The sequence below is a fragment of the Peromyscus maniculatus genome, chromosome 22 (assembly GCF_049852395.1).
Source record: "Peromyscus maniculatus bairdii isolate BWxNUB_F1_BW_parent chromosome 22, HU_Pman_BW_mat_3.1, whole genome shotgun sequence".
NCBI lineage: Eukaryota > Metazoa > Chordata > Mammalia > Rodentia > Cricetidae > Peromyscus > Peromyscus maniculatus.
Window position 1 is genome coordinate 42,638,276 of NC_134873.1, and position 14,073 is coordinate 42,652,348.

Here is a 14,073-nt window from a genome sequence, read left to right on the forward strand (position 1 = left end):
GGAAGGAGACAGCAGTCCCCTGAAGTTGTCCTCTGACTTAGGCTAGCACATGCCCACACACACACAGAGACAAAATTAAATATGTGTCATGTCAACTTTTTGATTTCTTTCATTGTATGTGTAGGAACGTTGTGCCTGAACATGTGTGTGCACACTATGTTTGTGCCTGCTGCCTAAGCAGGTCAAAAAGAGGACATCAGATCCCCTGGAACTGGAGTTATGGGTGACTGTGAGCTACCGTGTGGGTTCTGGAAATTGAAAAGGGGTCCTCTGCAAACACACGTGGTCCTGACCACTGAGCCATCCCTCCAGCCCCAATATGGAATCTTAAAAATTAAAACAGAACGTTGCCAGGGAGAACTCTGAAATACTGCCATTTGAGTGTAGATTGGTGCACCAGTGAGGTGGATCAGCAGGCGGAAAGCACTGAAGCCACTGAAGCCACTTCTAGCCGTAACAGTGAGCTCCAGGTTAAATGAAAGCTGCCGGCTCACGGAATGAGGAGAGGGCTTCGAGATGGCACAGCAGGTGAAAACTCCCGTTGCACAAGCCTGCAGCCTGTGTGATTCCCAGAACCCGAGTGAAGGTCGGAGTTCGGGAACTGACTACACCAATTGTCCTGCGCCCACGCACCCATGCCCCACCCTGTGTGATGATAAATTAGGTACTGGACACCAGCCTCTGTCTTCCATGTCACATGCAAGGGCTTGAGTACCTGCACATACATGCACACATACAAGTAAGTGACAAGTGGGAGTGGTGTGCACACCTTTAATCCCAGCACTCTGGAGGCAGAGGCAGCCATATCTCTGGGTTCAAGGCTAACCTGATCTACATAGTAAATTCCTGGACCCTATCGCAAAACAAACAAAGAAGAAATACTGCAAGTATGGGTGAATGTAGTAGAAAAGCCTGTACTAGAAGGATGTGTATTGAGGTCATGATAGTGACTTCAGGGGAGGTCACAAGGACGAGAAGAGGCACTGTAAAGGAAGTCTCTCACGATGCTGGGATGTACTCGCTTTGGTACAGTAAGAACTGTACACAAGTAAGACATTGCTAGCGACATTCTCATCACTCAGAATGTGAATGTCATTATACTGTTTGGTTTCCTTTTCAAAATACCCAGCAATGCATCTGAACAGGCATTTCCTTACTGAAGATGGGACTGGGAAGCCGGGCATGGTGGTGCCCCTGTGTAATGCTACCTAGGGATGCTGACACTCAGGGGCAGTATTTCAAGGTCATCCTCAGCTATGTAGATACTGTGCCTGGACTACATGAGACTCCATTTCAAAACAAGAAGAAAGCAGGAAGGTGAACATTCAAAGTTTCTGTTGGTTTACAGTAAACTGAGGAAGGATCTTGTAGCCTAGGCTAGCCTCAAACTTGCTCTGTAGCTGAGGAAGACCTTGAACTTTGATCTTCTTGCCACTGTGTCCAGTTTAAGGCGAAAGATTTATACGATCTGAAGAGAAACCAGAGTATTCCAGTTTAATTTATAACAAACTCTTAGTGATTTCTTCATGTGCCGTTATCAGGTACTTTTTTCAATACTTAATCTTTACTGGACACAGCAAAAACTATGATATTGTGAGAAGTAAGAAACTGCCAAATACAAGGACTGAGATAAAAAGGGAAGGGAGGCTGGACTTGCTTTAATCCCAGTTCCAAGAGGCAGAAGCTGTAGATCTCTGAGTTTAGGACCAGGCTGGTCCACATAGTGAGTTCCAGGCCCCAGAGCTATATAAAAACTGTCTTATAAGGCGGAGGCTCTGGGGAATAGGGAGTGCACATTTCTTAGTTGTTATATCGTGTCTATAAAGAGTTCACTCTACTTTGTGATCACGGCAGTTGGGATTTTTTGTTTGTTTGTTTGTGTTTTTTTTTGGTTTTCCAAGACAAGGTTTCTCTGTGTAGTTTTGGTGCCTGTCCTGGATCTTGATCTGTAGACCAGGCTGGCCTCAAACTCACAGAGATTCGCTTGGCTCTGCTTCCTGAGTGCTGGGATTAAAGGTGTGCACCACTGCCACCTGGCTCAGTTGTGATTTTTTTTTTTGTTCTGAAAATTGAAATAAAGAATGATATGGAAATTTTTATTTGATCATGTATAATGTTTCTTAGACTTACTTGATCACAACCTTTTCATGTGTCATTTATCAATATAATACATGGGGCAGTGGATGCTACATTTTTCATACTTATGATCTATACAAATAATGATTTCTATTTTTAAAACAGGACAGAAGGAACAAGCTGTGGAATGGTACAAGAAAGGTATTGAAGAACTAGAAAAAGGAATTGCTATTATAGTAACAGGCCAAGGTGGGTTATACGTATAGTTTCTATTGCCCCCTCAAATTCTACAGTAGTTAGAATTATCTCTCCAAATGCCTTATCCACGGAGAACCCCTCAGGGCTCCTCGTGGACTAAAACCCTACATACTATACTAACAACCAGGATAGCTGCTAAGTGACTCTGGGGAGCCACATAAAAGGGAAGATTCATAATGTGGGTGGGATAGATCAGGTAAAGGTGAAATGTTGAGTTGGGCGGTGGTGGCACACGCCTTTAATCCCAGCACTCGGGAGGCAGAGGCAGGCGGATCTCTGTGAGTTCGAAGCCAACCTGGGCTACATAATGAGTTCCAGGAAAGGTGCAAAGCTACACAGAGAAACCCTGTCTCGAAAAACAAAACAAAAAAGTGAAATGTTGTTAATACCATACAGTGCATGTGTGTCCCTATGAGGGTGTCGGATCCCCTGGGACTGGAGTTACATACAGCTGTGAGCTGCCATCTGGGTGCTGGGAATTGATGCCAGGGTCTTTGGAAGAGGACCCAGTGCTCTGAACCACTGAGCCATCTCCCCAGCCCTTCTTGATGGCATTGTTAATATTTGTGCATGTATGGTATTGTCTATTCTAAAAGTGAAAGTCAAGTCTCCAACATGATTTCCTGTAGCAGGCAGGCAATAACCAATCCAGTCTATGGCCTTGAAGCCATCCAAGGGTCAATACGTGATCAGTTGGTGATGAATTACTATATAGTTGGTAATGAGTCACATGTGTTATCCCTGGTTTTGAAAGCTAGTTTGCTGTGTGTAAGTAATCTTTTGTTGTTGTTAGGTGTTAGTCTTACACACTAGGCAAGTTCCCTATCTCTGAGCTACATTCCTAGCCTGATAATGTTTTCTTTCAGTACATGTTAGAATATAAACCAGGCGCACGCCTTTAATCCCAGCACTTGGGAGGCAGAGGCAGATGATCTCTGTAAGTTCAAAGTCAGTGGCTATGCAGTGCAACTGTGTCTCAAAGAAAAAAAAAAGTAAAATAAAATAAATTGGGAATTTCTTACTTTGATTTATGTTTGACTCTTTTAAACCAAAGCAGTTACTTCTGATGTTTATTTTCTGCCACCTCAAAATTAAATTATGATTCAAGCCAGGTCTATTTCTGTAATCCCAGCACTTAGGAGGGATGAGGCAGGAAGATCTCCAGTTCAGTCTAGCGTTGACTGTACAATCAGACCTGTATCAGAAACAGAACAGAAATAAAATGAGTGTCTATGATCTATGTAGCTGTAGTTAAAACATTTATTGTATACCAACTCTCCCAACAGTCACTCAGAGAGAGCATCTAATTCTTACCATAACTCCATGCTTTGCAGCTACTGTTATTATCCTTATTTGTCAAGTGAGAAACATGAAGTACAGAGATGTAACTCAACTAAGGCTTCATAGCTAACAAGTGAGAAAGTCAGTTCTGAACCCAAGCTATCAGATGTTAGCTCTTTTCCTCCTCTTCCTTATCCTTTTTGTTTTGTTTTGTTTTGTTTTTTCAAGACAGGGTTTCTCTGTGTATCTCTGGCTGTCCTGGAACTCGCTCTGTAGACCAGGCTGGCCTCAAATTCAAGAGCTCTGCCTGCCTCCACCTTCTGAGTGTTGGGATCAAGGTGTGGGCCACCACTCCTGGCTCTTTTTTATTTTTAAAGTTTTTATTTATTTTGATTTTATGTGTATGAGTGTTTTGCTAGCATGTATATTGTTTACTGTGTGTGTGCCTGGCACCTACAGAGGTCAGAGAGGGAATTAGATCTCCTGGAACTGGAATTACAGACGGGTGTGAGCCTCCATGTGGTTGCTAGGAATTGAACTCAAGACCTCTGAAAGAACAGCCAGTGCTCTTAACCTCTGAGCCATCTCTCCAGCCCCTGCAGGCTGAATTTTAGAAGTGTTATGACTGTTGTGTACTGTGTGAGCTTTCATGACAAGTCAGGTACAGTTGTGCTTAGCAGCGGGATACATTCTTATGGATCATTAGGTGGTTTCCTCACGTGACAGATTGTATCCTAGCTCAAAGACTTTTGTTATTTATTTATTTATTGTGTATGTGTATAATGTGTGGGTGTGAGTGGAGGTCAGAGGACAAGTTTTGGAGTCAGTTCTGAATTCCACTTTGGGTTCTGGGACTTGAACTCAGGTTTCGAGCCTGCAGAGCAAGCTGTTCAACTGGCCGAGCCGTCTTAGAATTAGTTCAAAGACTGAAGTATGAGGGAAAAAATGTCCTGGGCTCCATGAATATGTGTGAAATCCATGATGCTGCAGTAGATTGGAAGCCATCATGAGGAGCCATGGCAGATATTTTTGAAGTAATATGTCTATGTATAATATACATACATATTTAAGACAGGTTCCCACTGTGTATTCCAGACTGAATTGAATTCACTATTCCACCTCAGCCTCCTGAGTTCACCTAGATTTCAGGGGTCTTCATAATGCCTAGCAAAAGCATTCCGCCTCCTTCCTCTCTTCCCTCCTTCCCTTTTTGAGACAAGGTCTCACTCTGTAGTCCAGGCTGGCCTGAAACTCATTATATATCCTGACTGATATTGAACATGACTCGGTATCCAAGTCCTGGGACTGACTCGGTATCCAAGTCCTGGGATTATAAGTGTGAGACACACACTTTGCTCACCTTTAATTTCTTTATGAAGAAAGATTGTGATTCTCCATAAAGGTAATTGGAGCAACACTTAAAACACTGTTAGTAGGAAAATGTAGATATTTTACCTAATTCTTCTTTTTTTCCATTTAGGTGAACAGTATGAAAGAGCTAGACGCCTTCAAGCCAAAATGATAACTAATTTGGTTATGGCCAAGGATCGTTTACAACTTCTAGGTATCAACTTCTCTAATTAGTTATGAATATACTTGAAATGTTTAAATGAATCATTAATGGTAAGGGCTGGGCACGTAATTCAATGGTAGAGCATTTGCATAGCATGTATCAGACCCTGTGCCCAGTCTCCAGTGAGAAGTCAGTCTTTACCAGCAGGGAGAGTGGATCAGTAATTTCAGTTTTAAATTGCCTGGGTATTTATATGTGCACAGCATGCACCAGGGTGCCCATGGAGGCTAGAAGAGGGCATCAGATTCTCTGGAACTAGAGTTCCAGGTGGTTGTGAGCCACTTAATGTGGGTGGTGGGAACTGAACCTCTCTGCAAGAGCTCCAGTGCTCTTAACCATTACTGTGTCCTTCCTTCCTTCCTTCCTTCCTTCCTTCCTTCCTTCCTTCCTTCCTTCCTTCCTTCCTTCCTTCCTTCCTTCCTTCCCAGGTTTATTTTTTGTTTGTTTGTTTTGTTTTGTTTTGAGACAGGGTTTCTCTGTACAACAGTCCTGAATGTTCTGGCGCTGGATCTGTAGACCAGGCTGTCCTCAGACTCACAGAGATCTTTGTGCCTCTGCCTCCTGAGTGCTGGGATTAAAGGCGTGCGCCGCCACCGCCTGACTAACACCAGTCATATGTTAGTGGAAGGGCACAAATTCCTCTTGCCAGAGATTAGAATGTCTTCCTGTTTAGTAAGCAAGAGCTCCTCAAGCCCTTGAGAGAATGGAGACTTTTGTCTAAATGCCTGACCTTGGGTAAAAGACTTTCTTGGGGAACCAAACACTCCCATTATAGAATATTGCAGTTTTTATATGGCTTAGTTTATCCAATAGCTAAAGCTTAAAGTGAGCAAAGACGAAGGTAGACAGCTATTACTGTGACCCTGAGTAGACCTTAGGAATTTACTAATTTTGATTATCAAATATACCTCATTCATCAAACAAATCTTATTTTTCAAATACACCTTATTTATCAAGCATATGTTACTTATCTGAATTTTCTAGCAGCTTGGTGTTACCTTGTGTGGGAGTAAGCAGAGTTGTCACGCTGTATGGTTCCATGTAGGCAACGATTTTTCCAGAGAATTATTTTGTTTAAAGAGGCTGTGATTTTACACATTTTCATCCTTCAAAACCTGCATAAAATTTCCAAAAGGAAAAGGCATAAGGGAACTCCCATAACACATAATGAGAATCATTAAAAAATGAAAGTAAAGGGGTGCTGGAGAATTGTGGTCTGCAAAATCGAAATGCTGGGACTTTGTCAGGTAGCAATGGTCTCCATGCGGTCCACGCCACTATGTAGAGACCTCATAGAAATCTGCCTGCCTCTGCCTCCCAAATGCTAGATCAAAGGTGACGACACCATGCCCAGCTAAAGGGTTTTGAGTAGAGCCTTATGGTAAGGTTTTTCTGTAGAGTGATTCCCAGGGAATTAGATGTGAGGAGCTGAGGGAAGCATGACTGTTTTAGTTTACATAGCTGTGTTAGTCTGTACTACCTTAGTCATTTTAAAGAGCAGGGTTGTCTCTTTCAGTTGTTAGAACCCAGGGCCTTGCACATAGCACTGGAGTTCTCTACTGCCTAACTTCATCCTCAGTTGCTTTTTTGTTACTAGGGATTAACTGAAGCATGGTCACAGTGTGTGTGTGTGTGTGTGTGTGTGTGTGTGTGTGTGTGTGTGTGTGTGTGTGTGTGTATGTGTATGCAGATGCAGGTAGAATTGTAAACTCTCTACGTACTTATCTGTAACTTTTTATTCCCAGTCATCAAAAAAGTTAAGATTTTGATTTCTGCTTGTCCCCCCCACCCCACCCCCGGAGCTGAGGACTGAACCCAGGGCCTTGCACTTGCTAGGCAAGCGCTCTACCACTGAGCTAAATCCCCAACCCCAATTTCTGCTTGTCTTTATTAGATAATAAATGTTTCTGGTAACTTTTTGTGTTAATAAAGAAAACACATAATAACCAGAATTTTCCTAATTTACGCTTTCACCAACACAAGTAAGTTGTGTCTCAGTATTTTGATTTAAAGAGCATTATCATTGAGAAAAATCAGATGACCTACCTCCAGTTAACCAAAGTAAATAGAAAGGATCCAAGGTATATTGTATCAGCCACTTCTAGGACACAAAAGCTGCGCACTGCTTTGTGCTTTGTATACAAAGGGTAGCTGCTGTTTAACTGGTCCCAGAGGCATGTGATACTGCACTGTAAACCAAGCACGGTGCCTGCTTGTCTGACTTTAGGAATATAAGTCTAAGAGTTAGTATGTATGTTTGGCTTTCATTGTTTTGTATTCAATTGAGTGCTGATAATTAAACCAGGACCTTGCAAATGTTAACTGCATATTCCACACTGACTACATATACCTCACCCCAGTGCTGTACTGACACATAGATTCATTGGCTTTCTAATGCAGAAGAAAACGAACTTACTTCAGTAAAACATTTTTGGGAAAAGGTTATCCCTTATTTGGATGAGACAGATAGGTACATCACTTAGGAGCAGTGTCTGGTAGCCTGCGTATAGATGATTACCAAGGGGAGAAGGAGGGCTGCAGCCTTGCTGCAGAAGGGGAAAAAGCAACCCTTCTGCCCCATGCAGCAGGCTAAGACTCCATCTATGGAGGTTGTTATTCGAGGCGGGGTAGGTTTGGAACAAATCTTTTCATTGATTAGTTACATCTTACATGTCACAGAATTTTAAAGTTTGACTACCATCCCTCCCACTGTGTCCAAGTGGCCCATTCCCCTTTCAGGAGGCAGCTGTACTGGGTCCATTAAGAAGTTACCAGCTGTGTGTGTGTGTGTGTGTGTGTGTGTGTGTGTGTGTGTGTGTGTGTGTGTGTAGTATACTGCACACCCTGTTCATCATGCTGGTCCCCTTGCCTTGTGGCATTTTTTTTTTGCTTGGCTTAATTAAGGTAATAGAGCCAATTATGACCTTTCTTGGATTCTCCCTATTGTTTCTTTCTGTGCCATTTTAAAGTATGATTTCTTCTTAAAATTTGCTTTTGATCTTAGTGAGACCATACTGTACTTCCTCTGTAGAGCTTTTTCTTTCTTTCTAATGATTTATTTATTATCTATGTACATTGATGTTTGACCTGCATGTATATCTGTGTGAGGGTGTTGGATTCCCTAAAATTGGAGTTACAGAGTTGTGAGCTTCCATGTGGGTGCTCAGTATTGAACCCAGGTCCTCTGGAAGAACAGCCAGTGCTCTTAACTACTGAGCCATCTCTCCAGCCCTATAAAGCCTTTTCAATAGGCTTTTTGTAGTGTACAATCTTTTAGATAGTTATGTTGAACTGGTTGTGATAATACAGGTCTATCTATCTATCTATCTATCTATCTATTGACAGGGTTTCTCTGTGTAGCCTTGGCTACCCTGGAACTCACTCTGTAGACTAGGCTGGCCTCAAACTCCCAGAGATCTGCCTGCCTCTGTCTCTCAAGTGCTGGGATCACGGGCGTGCACCACTACTGCTTGGCTGAGTACAGGTCTTTAACGCCAACAGAGCTCAGCGGATCTCTGAGTACAGGGCCAACCTGGTCTCTACATAGTAAGTTTTATGACAGCCAAGGCTACATAAACAGACCCCATCTCTAATAATAACAGTAATAATAAGTACTAATACAGTTATGCTCTAAGTTGCCAATAATATTTAGTGTTTGTAGATAGTAAGAGCCAGTCACTTTTTATCCAAATATCACTATGTTAGGGATTTGAGCATATGATAAGCAGCCATCACGTGCTGTTGATAATAGTGATAAGTAACTGTCTTAGGTTACCAGCCCGAGTAAGATGTGTTTTCAACATAGCCTTCCACATGTTAATTTCTCTACTTTTCATGTGAGTTCTTACTAGTTACATATTTTAGAGAACATTGCATATATGTGCAAAAACCTCACTGACTGACAGCTTTGTAACACAATAATTTTCCATTCTCCACATGCCTTTTATTTGTTTATTTTTCTTTCTGTTTATTTTGTCCTTTTTTAACCTCCTCTGTTGCATAGAGAAGCTGCAACCAGTTTTGCAATTTTCCAAGTCACAAACGGATGTCTATAATGACAGTACTAACCTGATGTGCCGCAATGGACATCTCCAGTCAGGTATGTTTTGACTAACTAATGTAAACTGAAGCTTGCATGGGAAATGGACTTTTGTTTACCCTGTAATGTTGATTTAGCTATATAGTGGAAGGTGTAACTGTTTTGTTTTCACAGGATTAGGAGAGCACACAGTATCCTCATCATTCATAGTGTCCTAACATATGACAGATGTAGTAGAGCCATTCTGAACATACCTGTTCACATGTTTTCCAGCTTCCCACTTATAACATATGGGAGGTGGTACTCTCATTACTGTCTAGCCCACTGGCCCTGAAATTGTACTCAATAAACCTGTTCTTTTAGAAAAAGAAAGTATATGTACATGTGTATGTGTATGTGCGTTTGTGTGTGTGTGTCTGTGTTTGTGAACACATTTGGAGGTCAGAGGAGGACAACTGGAAGAAGGGGTTCTCTTCGACTACCATGTGTGTCCTTGGGATTAACCTCAGGCTGTCAACCTGGCAGCCAGTGCCCTGCTCCACTGAGACATCTCAGACCCCGATTTGATCTTATTGTTGTTGACTTTTGTCACTCGGGACAGGGTCTTACTGTGTAGCCCTGCATGGTGCGGAATGTACTACACGGACCAGGTGTCTTTTAACTTGAAAACTCTGTCAGTGTTCATGCCTCTGCTTCCCCAGTATTGGAATTACAAACACACTGCACCATGTCTGTACATAATTTTATTAGTTTTTATTAATTTTTTGAGTCAGGCTCTCACTGTGTAGTCCTGGCTGCCTGGAACTCTCTAGACTAGGCTGGTTTCAACTCCCAAGATCTGCCTGCCTCTGCATCAAGTACTGGGATTAAAGTTGTGCACCCCCACACTCAGCCTGTATAAGTTCCTTCAAATAATTAAAATGTTTTCATTTTTGTTGTATTTAAGTGTTTGTGGGGTGTTTTGTGTGTGTGTGTTTTTAACATGGAAACTTTAATACTTGGTCAAACATCGATTTTTACTGTGTATCCGTACCTGCCTCTACCTCCCTGGCACTAGGACTCGTTTTGGGTGTGGGGTCTCATATATCCCAGCTGGCCTTGAACTTGTATGTGGTTAAAGATCACTAATACCACAAACCCAGTTTTATTGGTCTTAGGCTCCCCCCTCTCCCCAGCTTCTTGCATGCTAGGTGTTTTAGTTAGGGTTTCTGTTGCTGTGAAGAGACACCATAACCACGGAAACTCTTACAAAGAAAACATTTAATTGGAGTGGCTCACCTACAGTTTCAGAGGTTCAGTCCATTATCATCATAGTAAGGATCATGCAGCGTGCAGGCCGATATGGTGCTGGCTACATCTTGATATGTAGGCCACAGGAAGTAGATTGAGACACTGGGTGGTATCCTGAGCATAGGAAACCTCAGAGCCCACCCCACAGTGACACACTTCCTCCAACAAGGCCATACCCGCTCCAACAAAGCCACACCTCCTAATAATGCCACTTCTTATGTATGTACCACTGCTACATACATCCTTAGCCACTCTGATTTTTTTTTTTTTTTTAATGAAAGTCTTCTGTCTTTCTTGTGGTAGTTCTTTTCTAGAAATTTCTTTCTTTTTTGGGGGAGGGGATGGTTCAAGACAAGGTTTCTCTGTGTAACAGCTCTGTCTGTCCTGGAACTTGCTTTGTAGACCAGGCTGTCTTTAAATTCACAGAGTCTCTGCCTCCCAAGTGCTGGGATTACAGTTGTGCACCACCACCTCCTGGCTCAGAAGTAAGCATTTTTTTAAAAGATTGATTTATTTATTATATATACAATGTATGCCTGCATACCAGAAGAGGGCACCAGATCTCATTACAGATGGTTGTGAGCCACCATATGGTGCTGGGAATTGAACTCAGGGCCTCTGGAAGAACAGCCAGTGCTCCTGACCTCCAACCTATCTCCAGCCTTGATAAGTAAGCATTTTTAATGCTCTAAGGTTCTCAAAGCACATCTCTTAGGGATCCCCAAGACCCTTTTAGGAAGCACAACTTTCGTAATTATACTACAGGTCAAATTTTTCATAATACTGAAGCATTGTGTGTTGCCTTCCCTGGACTGGTATTTGCCCTGACGTTTCCTTGACAACCTTGGAGGACATCTGAACTTCAGATGTCCTATGAGCAGATGCAAAAAACTGTAGTAACACTCACTGCATCCTTCACAACCGTAACTTCACCTAACGGTTCACACAGGAAATGTCCTTGATAGAGCTGGAAGTATTATACTGTTGATGTAACTAACCGTCTTATTAAATAAGAAACACAGAAACAATGTAAAGGAGAAAGCCGAGAGGTCAGAGCTCAGAGCTAAAATCTCACCCTTCCGCCTGCGGTGTCCCAGCTTCCCGAAAGAGAGCTACTTCCTGTCTATAAATCGATTTTCCAGTCATTCTGCCTTCTCATTGGTTGTAAACCCAAACACGTGACTGCCTCGTCACTGTCTGAATGTACAGCCCCCTAGGTCTTAAAGGCATATGTCTCCAATGCTGGCTGTATCCCTGAACACAGAGATCTATGGGATTAAAGGCGTGTGCCAGCCACCACCGCCACACTCTGTCTATGGCTCTAATAGCTCTGACCCCCGGGTAACTTTATTTATTAACATACAATCAAAATCACATTTCAGTACAATTAGAATACCACCACATTACACAATCTCAGTCCTTGGTGCACAGCTTTTCATAGTCCACACACTAAAACAGGAGAGGGCTATGTCAAAGAAGGCATGACTGAGCTGCCAGGAACTAACCATTACAAACAACACCATTTTTCTTGAGAGAACAACTGACAGATGATGGTTACTTCATCTTGGGTATTTATAGCAGACATTTCCTTGAAAATGAACAAAGAACCTGTCCCATAAAGGAAAAGCTAACAGTATTTATTGCTAAATTACACACTTCAGACTTTGGATTCTGCAAAACTTGCTCCTACCGCTATGAGACAGCATCTCTTTCCGTAGCCCTGGCTGTCTTGGAACTCACTGTGTAGACAGCCAGGCTGGCCTTGAACACACAGAGATTAGCCTGCTTCTGCTTCTGCTTATTGGGTGCTGGCATTAGGGGCATGCGCCACCACACTCAGATTTCTAGTCTCAGGTCTATGGATTTTCCGTCTGAAGAAATTCTTCCCCAGTGCATTTGTTCCTCTTCAGTGAGTGCCGTTTAGCCTTCTTCCAGGAAGATCTTGTCATCACATCTTTCTGGGGTACTTTCCTGGTTTGTATCTCCCAATTCCCTGAGCCTAGGTTCAGAATTTACCTTCGTGTTCTGGAGCAACCTTGATCAAATGTACTGTCCTTGGAAGTGCCCTTGCCTTGAATCCCCTCTTCTGTATACGTTCAGCAGCCCCTGTGGCTGTGTCAGTCTGTGCTCCGTCTTACAGAAACCACATTTCCTTTTTGTTGTTTATGCATTTAATACATTGTTCATATTGTCTACTTGATGCATTTGGTACTTTTTAATTTTTAAAGATTTGTTTACTTTGTGTGTGATTGTTTTTCTTTATGTATGTATGTGTACCATGTTCATGTATGGTGCTTGTGGAGGTCAGAAGAGGATGTTAGACCCCCCAGGAATTAGAGTTATGGATGGCGTGAGCTACAAAGTGCTGGAAACCCAACTTAGGTTTCTACAGTAGTAACAAATGGTCTTCACCACTGCACTCTCTCTCTAGCCCCTTCCCCATTTTTATTTAAGGAAAAATATTTTTTATGTTTATAAGTGTTTTGCCTGTGTATGTGTCTGTGTTCCTTGTACATGTAGTGCCCACATAAGCCAGAAGGTGTCAGATCCTCCAGAACTGGGGTTACACATGGTTATGACCTCCCATGTGGGTGCTGGGAACTGACCCAGGTCCTCTGAAAGACCAACAAGTGTTCTTAACCACTGAACTCTCTCTCAGCCTCCTGTTTTTATTAATATTAAGTATGTACAAGTGTGGGTATGCACAGGTGTTTGGAGGTGCCAGCAGATGCCCTTGGAATCATTCCATGGAGCTGGAGTCACAGGTGGTTGTGAGCCACTCAGTGTGAGTACTGGAGCTAAACCTGGGTCCTCTGCAAGAGTAGTCGGTGCTCTAAACTGCTGAGCCATCTCTCGAGCCCTGTGTTTGGTAGTTCAGTGCAGTAACTCTTATATCTTAAAACCTTTGGAGAGATAGCAATGGTTCCAGCCTCTGTTATGACTAAAATAATTCTAGCATTTATAGTCCTTTATGTTGTAGTATAATGATCCAAGGCAATCCAGACTGAGTCTGCAGTAACCTCCCTGGTTGTCAAAAATTTGATTATCACAATATAATCGAATGACTGGGCTGGTCTAGTATTTAGGCTATCTATTCTCCTTGTCTTAGGGGTTCTCTTATTAATCCTCCAGTGGCAATTTAACACTGTAATTCTCCAAATAAACAAACTGATTCCCTTTACCTGTTTGAGTTCTTAATTTCCTTTAAAGATATTCAAAAGCAAAACGAAGGCCTCTTGAACAGTCGAATTTACTTCCCTGTTTAACATTTTTCTCCTTCTCTTCCCAATCTTTTTGAGAGCGTCTTTTGTTTGTTGTTTCTTTTATCTTCTCTTCTCTTCTTTTCTTTTCTTTTGAGAACAGGGTATCTCTGTGTAGCCTTGGCTATCCTGGAACTCACTCTGTAGACCAGGATGGCCTTGAACTCACAGAGATCCACCATCCACCTGCCTCTGCCTCCCAAGTGCTGGGATTAAAGGCGTGCGCCACCACATCAGGTGCAAGAGGGGGTCTTGCTATGTGAGTTTTGGCTGGTTTAGAACTTGGTGGGTAGACC

General features: G+C 42.5%; 1 protein-coding gene and 1 long non-coding RNA gene across 3 annotated transcripts in view; one reads left to right on the forward strand and one right to left on the reverse strand.

The window, feature by feature from the left end:
* Spast (spastin) overlaps nucleotides 1–14,073 on the forward strand; it is a 43,945-nt gene that overhangs the window by 7,595 nt on the left and 22,277 nt on the right. Inside the window, exons 2-4 of one of the 2 annotated variants that reach the window (XM_006990706.3) lie at nucleotides 2,242–2,325; nucleotides 5,096–5,179; nucleotides 9,192–9,287. In XM_006990706.3, coding sequence (XP_006990768.3) covers nucleotides 2,242–2,325; nucleotides 5,096–5,179; nucleotides 9,192–9,287 — 264 coding nt within the window. The remainder of the gene's footprint in view (nucleotides 1–2,241; nucleotides 2,326–5,095; nucleotides 5,180–9,191; nucleotides 9,288–14,073) is intronic. The other variant, XM_016008966.2, reaches the window with a different exon arrangement.
* LOC143270206 (uncharacterized) lies at nucleotides 3,388–6,298 on the reverse strand. Its single transcript, XR_013047232.1, has 2 exons — nucleotides 6,187–6,298; nucleotides 3,388–3,529 (listed from the first exon to the last, which is right to left on the reverse strand). It is a non-coding gene; the product is annotated as an uncharacterized LOC143270206 (long non-coding RNA).